Raw genomic sequence first — 18,040 nt, 5'->3', positions numbered from 1 at the left:
GAGAAAGTCTCAAGGGAGGTTTTAATTTCTTAATATTGAAATGAGCACAACTTTTATTGTCTTAATCAGTGAATAAAAAAACAATAAAGTTGCTAAGCCTCATTTTTTAAACTCAGTGTAAAAGGATTTTAAGAAACTGCAATAGCTTTTTAAGTTACTGTTGAAAGTTTTCTCTGTGTTCAAAAAGATTCTTCTAGCAGTTCTACAGATAGTCATGCTGCAGTTAAGTGGGATGTTTTTCTTGGCTGTTCTTTTTTTTTTTTTTAGATTTATTTATTTATTTTTAGAGAGAGAGAGAGTATGCAAGAGGGAGGGGCAGAGGGAGAAAGGAGAGAGTATCTCAAGCAGACTCCATGCCTAGCACACAGCCCCATGTGGGGCTCGATCTCACGACCCTGAGATCATGACCTGAGCCGAAACCAAGAGTCGGACACTGAACTGACTACACCACGCAGGCACCCCTCTCTCAGCTATTCTATCGACACCTCTCCTCAGCAGGGAAAGGGTGTAAGCTAAGATGTGCAGAGTGGTTGTACTTTGTCTTTGAAGAGAACGTGATTTGGCTGTCATCACATTTCATGAGCTCGGAATACAGGAGTATCCATTTAAAATTGTAGCAGAAATCTTTTAATGCAAAGTGCATTCTTTCAGAATATGTGCTGCTTTAGGCAAGGAGCTATATCGAGGAATATTTTTGACTATGTATAAAGGAAGGATTTATTCCTGATAATTAGTGGCCTTTATAAAGTTATAATGAACAACTGTTTGTATGAGCAAATCATTTTATACACTAAAAGCTGAGGTATCACATGGAGTCATTCTTATGTATTTCTTAATCCAATTGAAAGCCATATTTCTTAAAACAAAAAGTTTCTCGGTATGCTATTCAATTCTGGTTCCCTAGTACCTTGTACAATTCCTTAATAGGGACACAGTAAATGTTTGTTGAATTAAGTCAAAAAGGAAAATTGCTTATGGAACTCTGTGTGTGTGTGTGTGTAGAGGGAGAGAGAGAGAGACAGATAGAGATATTATATACAGTATAAAACATTATGTTACAGATGTAGAGCCAAGATGCCCAATAGGAGCATAAGATCTCCAGGCAGGGTTATGGATTTGAAATCAAAACAGAACTTGGGAATATATAATGAATTCTCAAAATCTGACAAAAACAACAAACAAGTCAATTAAAAAATGGGTAAAAGGTTTGAACAGACACTTCACCAAAGAAGATATACAGAAGGCAAACAAGAACATTAAAAGATGCTTAACATTACTAGTCATTAGGGAAATGAAGTTGCAACCACATTGAAAGAGTACCCCATAGCAGGTAGAATGGCTATATTCAAAATAATGGCACTACCAAGTGCTGACAAGGATGCCGAGAGGCAGGAACCCTCCAACGTTGCTGGTAGGAATGCAAAATGCTATAACCAGTTTGGAAAACCACTTGGAAATTTTTTATCAAGTTTAATGTACATTTGCCATGTGACCCAGCAGCTCGTCTTCTAGGTTTTTACCTAAGAGAATTAAGACTTATGTTCACTGCAAAATCTATTCTTGGATGTTTATAGCAGCTTTATTCATCATAGCCCCAAACAGGAACAACCCCAATGTCCTTCAGTTGGTGAATGAATAACCAAACCATGGTTATATATATACCCGAGAAGGCCCTAATCTCTCACCTCTGCCTGACCTTGAGGCCTATGCAGGGAAAGAGAGAAAGAGAAGGCAGACTTGCAAACGGCTCTAGCCGCAAAACTGCGTTTGCTCCAAAACACACACACAGTGCCAAAGGGTGGAAGACCATTGCTTCACGGCATTTATGGAACCCTGTGCCCAATCGTTACTGATCATTTGTCACCAAGCAGAGATTTCAGTGGCCACACATGAAAGGACCACACGGACTTTACAGATTTAGCCCAAGAACGTCCGTAATAAATGAACTGCAGTAACAACAATAAACCAATGGGGAGAGTAGTCCGATTTTCAGAGTTACTACATCATATTATTTAAAATGCCCAGTTTTCAAGAAAAAAAAAGTATGAGATAAAGAAACATGGAAGTAAGACTTACTAGACAAAGACTTCAGATCAGCTATTAGAAATAGGCTCAAAGCACTGGGTGTTATACACAACTAATGAATCATTGAACATTATATCAAAAACTAATGAAGTGCTATACCTTAGCTAATTGAATTTAAATAAATAAAGAAGAAATATGCTCAAAGAACCAAAGGAAACCACATTTAAGAATTACAGGAAAATACAAGGACAGCGTCTCAGCAAATGAAGACTAACAATAAGGAGATAGAAATGGTCAAAAAAGGGGGCGCCTGGGTGGCTCAGCTATTAAGCCTCTGCCTTTGGCTCAGGTCATGATCCCAGCGTTATGGGATTGAGCCCCGCATTGGGGGTCCCTGCTCAGTGGGAAGCCTGCTTCTCCCTCTCTCCCTCCGCTTGTGTTCCCCCTTTCGTTGCCTCTCTCTCTCTGTCAAATAAATTAAAAAAAAAAAAAGAAATGATCGAAAAAAAGAAGAACTAAATAGAAATTCCAGAACAAAAAAAGAAATTCAAAGGAACAATAACTTAAATGAGAAATCACTAAAGGGGCAGAAGAGAGATGAGCAAAGGTAAATTCATTGAGATTATCCAATCTGCAAAACAGAAATGAAAAAGAGGAAGGTGGTGACGGTTGCATCACTCTGAGACTATGCCACAGAACACCAAGTGTAAACTTTAAAAGGGTGAGTTTTGTGGTATGTGAACTACATCTCAATAACAACAGTTCTTTGAAAAAACAGCAGCCCAGCTCCCAGAAGGCCCTGGAGCACGTCGCTCAGAGAGAACGTGATCCACAGAGGGTGGCCTCCTAGGTTAACCTCACTTACAGTTGGGGGACTTGAGGTCCAGATAAGGGAAACAAGCTACCCAGTGCTGGTCATGGAACAGACGTGAATTTCTTTACCTGTTCCTCAGCTCTGGTGACCAGCGAGACTCTCCTAGATTTAGCACTGACAGTCCCCACTGCCCTGGGCAAATGAGGACAGTTGGCTCTTCTGCCTGCAGTTCAAATTGGGGTGTATCTCCTTTGCTGCGGCCCCGAATCACATAGATGGGAAATGGTGGTGTTCGGGCAAGTTCCTTCACCTTGCTGAATTCGGTGTTCTCAACTTCCGCAGCTGGCATTTTGCTTTACGTTCTTTTCTATTCAAACTTTTGGAATGAGTCTCTTTCCTTTTAATGAAATCTGCATTTCATCCCCAAGGTGAAAGCCAGTGTCCTTGGCTTCCTCTGAAAAGTGACAAGTGGATTCTTTTGTATACTAAATGCTAAGAAGATAGGACAAAGAGAGGTTGTAGTTCATTGATTTCAGATATGAAAAAACAGATCATAATTCCTTAGAGATATATACAGAGGAGAGAGAGAGAGAGGGAGGGAGAACAGAGAGAGAGAGAGAGAGATCCATTTCCTGTCAAACTAAAAGCCATGAAAGTAAAACTCATATAGAAAAAGTCATTTGAATTCCTTTTCAAAACCAGCAGACCTCAAAGGGAAGATCAAATCAGGGGCAACTAGCAGTCCTTGAACGTGTGATTGATGTAAGTCAGCTCGTGGCTGGACGAAGCACTGCTTTGGCTGGAGCAAATGGACAGTGGCACAGGTCCGCTGCACAACCCCAAGCTGTTTCCCTGGTCTGAAGCTGAACTCCCCGGCTCAACCATTTTTTCTTTCCAAGCCAGGCATGTGGCCCAGCCCAATCCAGCCTGGTGTGGCTCCATCTTTCAAGGCATGAAATAGAAAAGAAGGAAGGACCCAATTTCTCTTGGACCCAGCAAATGACGCTTGGAATTTGTAGGGTATGGGGAGGTAAAGGATAACAGCTAAGTAATGGAAAAATAAGCAGTAGCTATCTCCTTCCCCAGTGTCCCCACCTTGGCTCAATTGGTCTTCGAGACATCGCTGCAGGCCAGCAGGTGAACCTCAGAGGCACCTGCCAGCTTTGCCTGGGTTCAAGTGGTTCCTTTAATCTTGTAAAGTGCTTCTGCATGTGACTGTGATTGCTGGGCGGAGGATAAGCAGAGAGCATGTATTGAGTTACCTTAAATGCGAGCAACCAGAGAAAAGGACCATAACCTCGATGCCTCCCAAGGCCACTCCCCTATCTGCTTTCATCTCTTCCTGCTATTCCGGTCTCTCTCAGCTTTCCCACCCCTCCTGCCAGGCCTTTCAGCCAGTTCCCAATTTGACATCTGCCCCCTTAGGACCCACATTCCCAGCTGGATGAATCTTTCCTTCCTCCATGTATTCTAGCACAGTCCCTCTTCCTGGCAGAATCCTGACCTCCTGACGGATGGACAGTGGTCCTCTTCGCTCACCAGCACATGGGCGTGGCTCCCATTTTGTCCCATTTTTGCTGTCCTGCCACACCCATAGGCAGTCACATCCTTACCATACAACCCAACTCCATCTCCAAGCCACAGACTCATTGCAGGGTTTGTCTTCTTCGGCTTACACCGCCCACCAGCGCCTAGTGTGGTGCCTGCCACATGGTAGGCACTTATGCTGTGATGGCTCACATACCCGTCATTGCCCCACTCTGGGGACGGCTGCCCCGGGCCACCTGTATATGCCCCACGCCCAGCACCATCCATGGCACATACTAAGTGCCCCACACTGATTGCTGAAGTCGGTTAATTAAGTGGAGCTGGAGAGTTAAAAACGTATTTGCAGAGAAGTGACTGGCCTACACAGAGCTCTGCCTGCCTTCCATGATGCTTCAGCATCATACCCCACACCAGGGAAAAACAGGCACCTGTAATAGAGGGATTAGAATATTCTGTGCAGGGACTCTGTTCCGGATTGCCATTGCTCTCGTGCCAAGAGCCAGGGTGTTGGAGCCATTGCTTGGCTGGAGCTGGGCTGGCCACTGGCTGAAGGGGAAAAGCTCATGCTGGCACTGGAGCTTCTGGCCAGAAGCAACGTAGGTCCCACCCAATCACGGCCTGACCAGAGCTGGTCACATGGGCAACCTGACTGCCAGAGGGAGGGCCGGGGATGTTGGTGACCACTAATAGAGTCTGCCATGCTTGTCCCCTAGGACACAGCCTCTCAAATTCTAACGTGCACATGGATCACTTGGAGATAATTTTAAAATGCAGATCCTGATTCAGTAGGTCTGGAGGAAGGGCCAGATTCTGCATTTCTTTTTCTTTCTTTTTTTTTTTTTTAAGATTTTATTTATTTATTTGATAGTGAGAGAGGGAACACAAGCAAGGGGAGTGGGAGAGGGAGAAACAGGCTTCCCACTGAGCAGGGAGCCCGATGTAGGGCTCAATCCCAGGACCCTAGGATCATGACCTGAGCCAAAGGCAGATGCTTAACGACTGAGCCACCCAGGTGCCCCAAGATTCTGCATTTCTGACAAGCTGCTGGCCCATCGTCCACTCTCGGAGGAGCAAGAGTAAAGCTTTGAATCCTTACTGGCCAAATTGAGCTCTCTCTGTCTTCCCTTTCTCAGCAGAGGCTTGTAGCTCTGTCATTTTGTGTTGCAGTAGCCTTGCTGGTTAGAAGACACTTGTGATTTACCTTGAGGGTGAGGGGGATACAGAGAAATTGCTAAGGAAAGCCATTAACTGCTCCACAAAACCACGGAGTCCAGGGAAGGACAGAGCACAGGGATGCTGTAGCAGTTTGAAGAAGGCCAAACTCATTCCAGCTAGAGGCCACCATTTGCATAAGGAAGCTTTATAGATGGATCAAATTAGAACTAATTGTGTCACCTTCTTTCTACGTTGCCTCCTTAGTTTCACAGGAAGGGTCAGTGCAGCCCTGATTGGACCTCATGAAGGCTCTAGCCCCTCTGAGCACTCACCTTGTCAATGTCACATCCTTGTTCCGCAATCCCTGACTTGTCCCCCTTGCATATGGTAACAGTCACCGATGGACTCACAGGGGGAGCCTGGAGCTCCTGTTCTTTCGGGGTCCTCTGTGGTGTGGAACATGGGGAGCCTGGCTCTCTCCTCCTTGTGGCCCGACCGCTATGGGCAGGGGCCAACGGCTCCCTGCACACCTGCAGTTTGGTTGGTGCTCTTGTGCTCTCCTGAACCGGAAACCCATGAGTCCCTGCTCAGCTTGGAATAGGTGGTGTTTTTCTTTCTAGTGGTTTTATTTAAAAGCCATGCCAGTCATTTTGCATCCCTTCCCAGTAGTTTTGATTGATGGCAATCTGGTCAGCTAGAAGCTGCCAATGGAATAAAACTGCTGACTTGGGCATTGGCATTGACGGAGCTTGTTAAGCCTGCACGGGGTGTGTGTGCGTGCGTGTGTGTGTGTGTGTACGCAGGATGGAAACATAGCACGGGATCTGATGGAATTAGATCTGGAAGGAACTGAAGGGGGTCTCTCAGTTCAGAAAGGGAAAGCGGGAACCAAGGAGGGGGCTATGCCTCGCCCATGCTCCCTGCTGCCACTAGAGGGCAGAGTGAGGAACAGTATCCAGGTCTTTTGCATTTGCTTGGATCAGACTTAATGAGGCTTTAAAAAATATGAATCGAATGAGGTTTGAACTGCAGTTACCTTCCTCCTTTCCTGGTGACTTTCTCATTAGCAACACAGCCATTTCTCAATGGGCCTTCAAACTATGATTGAAATTAAGGATATCTGTCTTGACAATGTTCATTGCTGATTGGATATGCCGGCATGTTTCTAGAACCCTGTGGATGCGGAACGGGCAGGTTCCATGACGACTTTGAACTTGTTGGCCCCATCGAAAGGTTCTGAATATGGGGCTCATGGGTCGACTCCAGAGGGTCATAGAATCCTGCAAAATTATAAGCAAATATTTGATTGTGAGTTTATGTGGAAAGAGTGTCCATAGTGTTTATTAGATTCCCAAGCGAATCCATGACCCTTTAAGATGTTAAGAACCACTACCACAGATTCAAGTGTATTTTTTTACAGTGATACATTTTCTAAAAAGCAAAAGGTATCTATAGATTATTCCGTCTAAGTTGGGGTTGAAGGTATATCACACAGCATCCTCATGGGCACTCATATACACATGCATATGTGTGCACACTCACATGCCTAAGTGTGCACACACACCTCTCCCGCACACATGTGTACATACACACATGTGTTAGTGTCTCTAAAACCAATGTCCTCTCCTCCCTCCCTGGCCTGATGTGTAGAATTCCAACAGAAGGTTCTTGGTGGGTTCATATTGACTGTTTCTATGTCAGACATGCTGCAGAGCAGTGCAGACTCAGCCGTCTGGGGTCTCACGTCCCCTACATTCCCAAATTCAGGGGACAGTATGTATGTGGGAAGGAGCATGGAATCCAGAGCTGGACAGACCTGTATTCTTGTCCCAGACTCGCAACGAACACTCTGAGCACATGAACGTGAGCATGGGCTTTACCTTCTTTGAGTTTCCTTGTGGGTAGAGTCAGATTAATGGTCTCCCCACCCTGCAGGACTGTTGGCATGATAAAATAAGAAAATGAGAGAAAAAGCAGCCTACAGCTTACACCTGGCCCACTGGAGGGGTCCTACAAACTCCTCTGACCTCCATCAGAAAATCAATACGGAGCCTGGCACTTAAAACGCACACTCTGCTTTGCTGACACTTTGAGTCGGTCTCCTGCCATCTCTTGGAATCGGGGGTGATGATTAGGAAGTTTGTGACATTCGCTATTTGGGGGGCATCTGTCCTTCTGAGCGGATGGGAGGCAGGCAACCCCAGCTCTCTCCCTGTTCGGTGACCTTCGAGGAGCTCTCTGTGTTGGTTTTCTGTCTTGGGAATGCAGTCATTGGTACATGTGGTGGGACAAGAAGAGGAGTAACCAAACTGCGTGTTTGGAGCAAGTCTTTTCACTGTTGTACTCCTCAGACCCTTCTTTGGAGGAGTTCAACATCCTAACAGGAGGCTGCTGATACAAGCAGGCCAGGAAGTGTCTAAGTAACTGTTGGCGGGATGTGCTTGTCATGCAGCAAAGTACAGTATTGGACAGCTAAGAAGGCAATGGGAAGCGACCCAGGTTTCACTGATGAAGGAATGAGTGGATAGACAAAATGTGGTCCGTGCTTACAAAGGCGTATTATTCGGCCTTAAAAAGGAAGGACGTTCTGACAGAGGCTACAACACAGATGAACCTTGAGGACAAGACGCTGAGGGAAAGAAGCCAGTCACCCGAAGACAAATACTGTCCCCTCACATGAGGTAACGAGAGTAATCCGATTCATAGAGACAGAAAGTAAGGTGGGGCTGCCAGGGGCTATGGGGTGGAGGAATGGATAGTTATTATTTAATGGGCGAAGAGTTTTAGTTTTGCAAGATGAACACTTCTAGAGATTAGTTGCACAACAGCATGAATGTACTTAGCACCTAAAAATGGTTAAGATGGAAAATTTGAAGCCATGTGTATTTTACCGTGATTTAAAAAACAAAAGTCAATGAGATGACCTGAGAAATTGACATCACACATTCTGAGTTCCAGGGATGTGAGCAGGGTGGGGGGAAGAGTATGATCCCAGTACAGGATGACCCATGTTTAGAACTCTTTTGGAAATTTTGAAATGATACATGTCCCTCTCTAAGGGAAAGTTACGTCCTCATCTGGCCACCTGGGGCAGTGTGCTTGTTGTAATAATGGAAGTGGTTGGGAACTGGGGCTCTAGTCCTATCTCTGCAGCTTACTGGCGAGTGGTTTTAGCCAAGCCTTCTCTCTCCCTGGCTTCACTGTCCTGCGCTGAGCATTAAGAAGAATTCCTCCCTCTTACAGTTAGTGAAAGCCTCCCATGGACTAGAGCATGTGAGGAAGCCCTTTGGAGACACTGCAGCTCAGAATGAATGCAAGGGTTTGGGATTAGTGCCGGGCTCTCTGCCTTGATCTGTTAACCTGATCTGCCTTGATCTCCCACCCGGATCCTGATGCCCCACCATAGCCCGTGTTGCCGTGACCGCCAGGCTGTGCTCTTGCAGGGTGGTCAAAGAGTCATTTCCATGCAATATGTTGAGTATACTCAGGCACTCAGAAAACCTCAGTGAAGCTAATAATAAGCTTGTTAGCAGGTTGCAGTAAGCAGAACGGTCACTTGTTCATTAATTTTATTCAAAAAAAGGCTTCCTGCCTGCAGCTCTGGAAAGATGGGTGAGGCCCAGGGCCCTCCTGTTGGCAGAACATCTGTAAGGGAATGGCCCGGCAACTTCCTCTGGCATTTGTGGTGTTTGGCAGGGGTGATGGGGGCTGGAGACACCTGTTTGGGGGTGGGGGTGGGAGCTCTGCCATAGCTTAGAGATGAGTACCTCTTTTTCTTGCCCCCCAGAGGTTAACTGCACAGCTAGCTGTAGAAACAGGGAGTGCATGGTGGATGTATGTGGAGACCTATTTTAGGAGGGCAGGGTGGGTGGGCTAGCTTTCCTCCAGCATGGGTGCTGAGGGCAAAGGAAGCCAGTGCTGTCATGTAGTTAAAATATGCCAGAGTGCTATGTGCTTTCTGTGCCTTTTCGGAATCCTCCCCATAGCAGCAGGCTAGGTATTGTGCCCTCAAATAGAAAAGCTGCTTCTTGAAAGAATAGGATATAAGAATAAGGGCACAGGGGACTTTCTGGGGCCATCTAAGGAAAGGGCGAAGTAAGAATCTGTGAGAAAAGCATGACTGGTCAATTTTATCAGGTGATCTTCCAGAGATTTCCTGATCCAGGTGTCACACAGATGTAGGTTGGGTCCCAGTTCCCTCCAAAAAAATCAGCAAGAAAAAAATTGCCACAAATAAGAAGGTTTGGATAATTCTATTGGGTAATATATTTGGATAATTATATTGGAGTCAATAAGAGTAAGAGACAGAAAAATGAGGGGTAGGAGAGTCAGACCCAGATCATTCCTTCTTCTGGTCCTGGTTGGAGAACCCAGCAGCGGTGGGCATGCAGGGCTGGCTTTCCATGTGGCAGTGGGGACTGAGCCCTAGAGCCTGGGGAGGGGAAGGACTAGTTGAGCCCTGGGGTTTGGCCAGTGAGAGAGTGGTTTCCTGGCAGCATTATAGTGGAGTTTTAATTTTTTTTTTTTGTATTTGAGTATAGTGGGCGCACAATATTCCATTAGTTTCAAGTGTGAGACATAGTGATTCAATAAGTGTATACATTCCACTGCGCTGATCACAAGTGTGGCTACTGTCTATCACCATACAGGCTATTACAGCAGCACTGACTGTATCCCCTATGCTGTCTGTGCCTTTCATCCCTGTGTCTTGCTCCTTCCCTAACTGCATGCCTGCATCTTTCACACCCCTTCACCCATTTGAGCCAGCCTCCCCACCCCTCTCCCCTCTGGCAGCCATCAGTTTGTTCCCTAGGTCTATAGGTCTGATTCTGGGTTTTGTTTGCGTATTCATTTGTTTTTCTTAAATTCCACATATGAATGAAATCATGTGATATTTCTCTTTCTCTGACTTATTTCAGAGACATAAGGATAATCCTTTCCAGGTCCATCCATGTGCTCGCAAATGGCATGAACTCATCTTTTTTATGGCTGCATAATACTCCAGTGTGTGTGTGTGTGTGTGTGTGTGTGTGTGTGTGTGTACCACATCTTCCTTCTTCATTCGTCTGTTGGTGGATACTTAGGTTGCTTCTGTTATCTTAACTATTGTAAATAATGCTGCAATAAACATAGGGGTGCAGATATCTTTTAGCGTTTGGGTTTTCTTTGGGTAAATACCCAAGAGTGGAATTATCAGATCATCTAGTATTTCTAGTTTTAATTTTTTGATGAACTTCCCTACTGTTTTCTACAGTAACTGCACCAATTTACATTCCTACCAACAGTGCAAGAGGGGATTCCTTTTTCTCTACATCGTTGTCAACATTTGTTATTTCTTGTCTTTTTTATTTTAGCCATTCTGACAAGTATAAGGAGCTATTTCATTGTGGTTTTGACTTGAACTTCCCTGATGATGAGTGGTGTTGAGCATCTTTTCATGTGTGTGTTGACCATCTGTATGTCTTCTTTGGAGAAATGTCTGTTCATGTCTTCTGCCCATTTTTAAATTGGATAATTTGTTTTTATGGTGTTGAGTTGCAGAAGTTCTTTATATATTTTGGATATGAACCCCTTATGAAACCGGGCCACTTTTCTATATAAAAAAAGAAACTCAAAATAGATTGAACACTTAAATGTGAGATGTGAAACCATCGTGGAGGCTTGAGCCAACCTGGTGGTCACTTCGACCACGCAAGACCCTGATGGCCTGCATTCAGTGCCCACACCACAGGGTGTCTCTCTAGAGTCCAAAGGAAGAGCACAGGCTTCTGGGGGGTGTCAGCCTGGTGCTGGACACAGGGCCCCGTAGCCTGGGGGCCCCTTGGGGATTCAAGCTACTGGGACTTCAGGCCAGAGCATTTGCTGCAGCTGCTTTCAACTCTCTATCTGCTGTGATTTTCCTATGGGCAACACACTTTCATGGGTACGGCCTCCTTTTTAGAAGATACCAGAAAACTTTGTAGGTGATGTGATTCATCATTTCTATCATTGGGAACGGTGCACCGTCAGCGTGGCCCCCCCTCATAGACAGTGGAAGAGACCACACAGGTTGGAGCTTATGTGCCACCCCAATTTAGCTCTCCTGACACTCCCTTCCCTCCCACTGCAGTGGGCGAGAGAGCCGTAGTGACGCTGGGGCTGGAATAGCCCTCCAGCTGCCCTAATTCATGGAGGAAAAGTAAGTTTCTCAGAAACATTGATACATTAGCCATTATTAGCTGCCCATCATTTAGGATACCCCCAAACTGATTGGGGCACCTGTGCTGACGATGCTATAGGAGAGGACTGAGGTGCACCCCACCAGCCCCTGCACAGCTTGTGCATGGAGCCAAAAGGACCAGTGGACTTTGGGGGCCAGAGGGATCTTCTGTAACCCAGTCTTCATCTCTCACTTCCTGCTGTTCCTCCATCTCCCGCATTACCCCCCCACCAGAAGAGTGAACGGGCTTTTTAGGAGCTGTCAGAGATGCTGAGGTCATCCTTCTAGGCAAGATGATCGGTCCTCCCTGCATGGACACAGCTGCTGCAATGCCACAGTCTAAAGACTAAACCTACCTATGGAATTGGCCAGGTGTCTGTGACGAGGAGAGTGACAGCCTGAGCTCCCTGGTCCCCAAGCTCCCTTTTGATGTTCCTTCCCAGGTCTCCAGGGAGGTGCTTGGGCTTGAGGCAGCAGCAGGGCCCCAAGTAGAAGCCCCTAAGGTGAAGAGAATCCCCAAGAGATCCCCAAGACTCAACTGTTTTTTTTTTTTAATTCATTCATTCATTTATTTTATATGAAGCACTGAGATGAGGTAGAGGAAGACACTGCGTACTCTCAAGGAGCCCGGGGTCTAGTATGTGTATTGCCAGAAAGGAGAGGGAGTGGCTTAAAGAAACAAAGGACAATTGTAGTACAATGTCCTAAGTGCTAAAAGGGACAGTACTTCTGTGGGAGACTAGAAGCTGAAATCACTTCTGCTTTATGGACTCAGGAGGGGTTTTATAGAGGTGGGGACATTTGATCTCGGTGCTGAGAGATGGGTAGGAGCTCATGTGATAGGGCAGAGAAAAAAAGAGCGTTCCAGGGAGGTTGTGTGCAAGAAAATGCAATGTTCAGGAAATGTGTGAAGTTTAACATGACCCACAAAAACAGTTCTGAGAGAGGGAGGGAAAGGAAAGAGTCAGAAAAAGATGAGGGACATGAGGCTGAGGGGTTGGAGCATGGAAGGGCCAGTGGGTTCTACTAAGGGATCGGGGAAGGCTTTCCTGTCTCATTTAAGGAGGTGCCATTACCAGCACTCGCTCTCGCAGCTTCGGCAATAACCGGTTCTGGTCCCAACCGAGTCCTGTTCTCTATAACCCTGTAGCTGAAACAGTGCAGTGGAAGGGCTGGAATGAAAGAGCAAAGAGGACTGGCAAAGCTGACCGGCACCGACCAGGTCTGAAACAGGCCCCCGGAGCCCCCGGCACTGTGTGCAGCCGTGTGTGGTGAGACCTCTCCAGGAAACAGGCCTGGGAGGGCTGAGGAGACTGACCTGCCCCCGCAGCCTTATGTGGGAGAAAGCAGAGGTGGGGGAGGTAAGGAAGGAAGAAAACCAGACACTGGTTAGGATTTTTGCGTGCCTGCTCCCTCTGCTTTTACACCCAGTTTCTTTCATGTTTTCCCCCCTCCCCAGTTTTAGAACAAGGGTTAAGGACAGCCACAGCCCTGTGCTCAGGGATGGCCTCAGCCTAGAGATTGGCCAGCCCAGTGCGGAGGGGGCGATGTTGACCCCAGGCCTGGTGGTTCCAGCAGGTGTCTCCCACCCCAACAAGAATGAGCCAGAATGTCCCAGCTTAACAGGAGGTGCAGGAGGGCAGCCTGGAGCTGTCTTCTGTGGGGTTTCGTCACTGTTTATTCTTGTATTTTCCTGATGTCAAATAAAAGTGAAGTGTCTGCCATCTTGTGGCAGAGACTGAGTACTGCCTGGGCCCCCCTCAGTCTCCTTCCCACTACTCCCCAAAAGGGATGCTGCCTCCGCTGTGGTGAGAGTTGGTGTAAAGAGGAGGAGGGAGCCTGGGCAGTAGTGCTCGCTGGCACTGGCCTCTCTGCCTCAGTGAAGAAGCTTCTGGAATCAGTGGCTGTGAACTCCGGGGCCTCGGGAAGGCCATCCTTGGTCCTACAAGGAGGATGGCCATTTGTGAAAGATAAATAGGGTGAGTCATGTGTGAGGAGGTCACCCTCAGAGAGGACAGAGCCTGGATGGGGATGAGACGAGAGAGTGGAGACCCTGGACGACCCGGGAGCTGGGTCCTGGCCCTGAGGGCAAGGGACAGAGAAGGGGGCAGAGGATCTCAACAGCAGGCAAGCTCCTGAGCAGTGTGGCTAGAGCCAGGAAGATTTCAAGGTCCAAGTATGAGGTCCCATCAGATTATGGAAGACCCATGTCAGCCTGCATGCGGTGTCTCGGGTAAGAACCAGAGGGGAGCATCTCTCCGTACACCGTGTCTGAGACAGTGTGAGTGGATGAGCTCTCTGAGGGCAATCCCAGGTGCACATGATTTCTGGGCTCCTGACCAGTGAGGGTGTCAGCTCCACTTGTAAAGTTAGGCCCCTTTTATTTGGTATTTGAATACAGCTACAAGAAACAGATGATTTTAAATCAGTCCTAGAAGTTCTCTGCCTCTCTCAACTCGGGCCAGGAAAGTCAAGTCGTGACCTTCCATCCTTTTCTTTCTACGAGCTCTCGAGTGCTGCCTGAAGCAGAGAGCGCACCACACGGACCTCGTGCTTTATCACCAGAATAGTCCACTGTTCACCAGAATAGTCCACCGCCACAGCCTCCTAGGGTCCCGAATCCTCCCTGCAGTGGACGCTTCCTCAGGGGAGATACTAGCCGTAATTTAAGTAAGTGCTGACTACACACCATGGGCACTGACCCATTCCCCACTCCCAGTGAGGCCATTTCTAACTCCGAATCTGACCGGAACAGTGAGCCATTCCAGATTCGCATCCTCACTGAGGGTTCTGGTTCCTGAAGACAATTCTGGAACCCACTGCTGTGTTAGCTCGAGTTGAGTCACAGAAACAGAGCATTCAAGGTATTTCAATTAGGAGGGTGGATTTCACAAAGGGAATTGAGGCTTCCAGAATCATTAGAAAGGCTGTCTGAGGGAAGGTCAGGGAAAAGCACCACTGCATTTCGGGATACCAAGAAGGTATAGAAACTGCTAGAAATCCTTGCTGGTGACTCTGCCTGAAGCACCAGTGTCCGTGATTGCCAGGAAGAGTTGGCAGAGTCTCGGTCTGTTCTTTGGAGACACCTGTGCCCATCCTTATGGCTGCACCTTGCGAATAATGGCCTCTCTTCTGCCAAATTTCCTGTGTGCTTCTCTCGTCGGTGAGATCTGAGCTGGAGTGCCGCTGGCTGTAGAATCTGGGAAATGTAGTTTCCAAGCTTCCAGCTTCTGCAGTATCAGGAGGAGCTGAGAGTGTCAGGGATCAAGACACCATCTCTGACACGCGCTTTTAAATACGGATGATAATAATAGTACTTCCTTCATATGGCTGTTGTGAGGCTAAAATTAACACTGTGAAGTCTTCGCACAGAGAGCGACATATGGTAAGCCCTCGATAATTGCTCGTTTACAAAAAATTGTCAAAACTGAAGTCAGAATGGCTCCTCGTTCTTATTTCTAACCCCTGTAAGGAAACTGGCTGCTTCCGAGCGGTGGGGTCCAACCTCCCGCTTTGGCGAGGATCCTGTCCCTTACCATCCTGGGCCTATGTGGCGTCAGATCCTCAGTCTGCCTCATTCTCGCTCAGAGGGCTGCATGGAGACTCAGGAAGAAGGGGAAAGTTCTCGGGAAAAACAGCAGCAGTGAATCATGCTGAATGTTAATACTGGAGTCCCCCTGCTCTGCAGAGGGGAGGACTCCATCTCAAATGGACCGACAAAGACCGGCCAGATCCCTCATGGGAGCGCAAGTCGGGCCTCTGCCTTGAACTTCCGGACCAAATGGAATCCACAAACCCAGGGTCGAGTCTCTGTAGCCTTGTGCCCAAATGCTCCGAGCAGCCTGCAACAAGAAAGAATTAGGGCACAGCTGAAATCCAAAAGGGAAAGGGAACGGACTAAGATCCATGGGGAACAATGTCTATTTCTTAATCTGTCTCCTGCCCCAAATAGCTCTGCTCTCCTCCCCCACTTGTGTTTACGTGTCTGTTTCTTTCCCTGGCAGCAGATGCCACCAGGCCTTAAACTAGGTCAACAAAGGGCGGTGATGAGCCCACAAAGGCCCTCAGGCCACATCCTCCCCTGACCTCAGTCCCCAGGCTCCTGGGTCTGGAGTGGCAGAGCACGGACCCAGATGACCCTCTGCTCTCCAAGGCATCCTGGCAGGGCCCGTGCTCCCTAGAACCACAGCGAGTGGGGGTTCCTCGGTCCTGCCTGTGAGTGGGCAGGGGGCCTGTTCTGAGGTGGCAGCAGAGAGGACAGCACTGGGCTGGGCCACAGCCCTCCCTGTCCCATCCTGCTCCTGCCCCTCCATCCCCTCCTATCGCAGCCCTGCTCCAGTGCCCTCAGGGAGGCCCATTCTTCCCAGGGCAGCCAGGGAGCCACGGGGCCCTGCTGTTTCCCCTGGGAAGCCCTGGAGCCCCTTCCACACAGACCCACAGGCCCCAAAGCAGGGCTCCCAGCCCGCTCCGTGAGTGCAAATTACAGAGTCCAGAACCTGGATTTCAGGCCCCAGTCACCTGAGGCACCGGGCAGTAGGAGGTTGCAGAGCCCGCGCCCACAAGGACCCACTGCACACCCCAAGCCACCCGTGTCTTCCTCCCTCACAGCCGGACCTCCCATCCCGATCCTTCAGACCCTCTCTGCCCGACATCCTGTCCTCATGGCGCCTTTCTCTCCGCAGGTTCTTTCGCAGCACGGCTATGGCCCGATCACGACCGACATCCGGGAGGGACAGACCTTCTACTACGCGGAGGATTACCACCAGCAGTACCTGAGCAAGAACCCCGACGGGTACTGCGGCCTCGGGGGCACTGGAGTGTCCTGTCCACTGGGAGTTAAAAAGTAATTTCTCCCCATGTGGTCAGCCTTTGAAGTCCCAGCCAAAATGCTTTCAACAAATTGGGCAATGCTTTTGTGGTTCAGGTCAGTGGCTTTTTGAAGTGAACAAAGCACAGAGGCATTCAGGAAAATCTGGTTTAATGAGGTCTAATCACATGAAGTGCAATGGCAAGTTGATAACATGCAGTTTATCTTCTACTAAGTTACGGTGGGATTTGATCACTTGGGGTCTGAATGAGGATAATGAATATGCTCCGCTCCCCCTTCTTGGGCCTGAGTGCCTGCCGCGGAAGCTGGGGAAGGAAGCCCGGAGATTGTCAGAGAGGGTAAGGCAATTTGGACATGGGAACTGTGCCCTGTCCCACCTCGCATGCCCTCCTGCCCTCCAGTGCCTTAAAATCTGCAAACGTTTATAACCTCAATGAATCATTCACTGCAATACTTTGCTCTGCTGATCCTAGATGTGCAAGGGGCTTTCTCTCCTCTTCAGCCCTCCTGGGACAGAGAAAAGATGTGAGTTAGCTTCGTGAATTCTAATGCTTTGCTTACAGCTACGAGAAATGCTTGTTCTAATAAAGTCTGCAGTCTAATACAAACTGCCTCTTGTCTCATCTTTTACTTTTTAGGCAGGATATTTCTAAGTTTTGTAAGATAAAAGTCTCACAATGACTTTCCCCCAAATGGAAGAGATGATTGAAATTTTTGGAAAACAGGTACACCTCTGGCTCCTGGCAACTCTGGTGATACTAGCTGTTTTCCACACGCCTGTGACAGCTGCCATGTCACATGCTCTTCTAATTAGAACAGACACATGCAATCCCTGCCCTTAAGAGTCTTTATATTCAAGACAGGGGGTGGGAACATAAGCAGTCAACACGCAATCATATGAACAAGTAAGATAATCCCAGGTCCAGACGGGTGATGTGAAGATAATGGATAGGATAAGGTAGGTTGTGTCTAGGGCCTGGGGAGTTACCTACAGAGAGGTTTGGGCTACAGTGGTCAGGGAAGGCCTCTGGGGGATGGAGAAACAAGTTAACTGAATGATGCAAAGGAGAAATACAAACATCAGGGAGGAGAGCAGAGCTTTGGGGGCAGGAGACGATTATGAAATACATTGTTCCCCATGGATTTAGCATGTTTCTTTTCCTTCTTGGATTCCTCTGTGCCCTGAGGCACCGTGGAAAAATTAAAAATAGAAATACCATATGATCCAGTAATTCCACTATGGGGTATTTACCGAAAGAAAATGAAAGCACGAATTCAAAAAGATACATATAGGGGCACCTGAGTGGCTCAGTTGGTTAAGTGTCTACCTTCAACTCAGGTCATGATCTTGGGGTCCTGGAGTCAAGCTCCACATTGGGCTCTGTACTCAGCAGGGAGTCTGCTTCTCTGTCTCCCTCTCCATCTGCCTCTCTCCCCCGCTTATGCTCTCTCTCTCAAACAAATACATTTT

General features: G+C 47.8%; 1 protein-coding gene and 1 long non-coding RNA gene across 3 annotated transcripts in view; one reads left to right on the top strand and one right to left on the bottom strand.

Moving 5' to 3' along the window:
* Positions 1-17,177, top strand: part of MSRA (methionine sulfoxide reductase A) — a 408,777-nt gene extending 391,600 nt beyond the window's left edge. For both annotated transcript variants that reach the window (XM_026518907.3, XM_048212318.1), the window contains one exon: positions 16,424-17,177. In XM_026518907.3, the coding sequence (XP_026374692.1) occupies positions 16,424-16,588 (165 nt within the window). In that variant the 3' untranslated portion in view covers positions 16,589-17,177. The remainder of the gene's footprint in view (positions 1-16,423) is intronic.
* LOC130543362 (uncharacterized) lies at positions 14,106-16,465 on the bottom strand. Its single transcript, XR_008958682.1, has 2 exons — positions 16,378-16,465; positions 14,106-15,583 (listed from the first exon to the last, which is right to left on the bottom strand). It is a non-coding gene; the product is annotated as an uncharacterized LOC130543362 (long non-coding RNA).
* Positions 17,178-18,040: the final 863 nt, after the last annotated feature.

This window comes from Ursus arctos, unplaced genomic scaffold, assembly GCF_023065955.2.
Source record: "Ursus arctos isolate Adak ecotype North America unplaced genomic scaffold, UrsArc2.0 scaffold_11, whole genome shotgun sequence".
Taxonomy (NCBI): domain Eukaryota; kingdom Metazoa; phylum Chordata; class Mammalia; order Carnivora; family Ursidae; genus Ursus; species Ursus arctos.
This window is presented reverse-complemented; position numbering and strand designations above follow the sequence as displayed.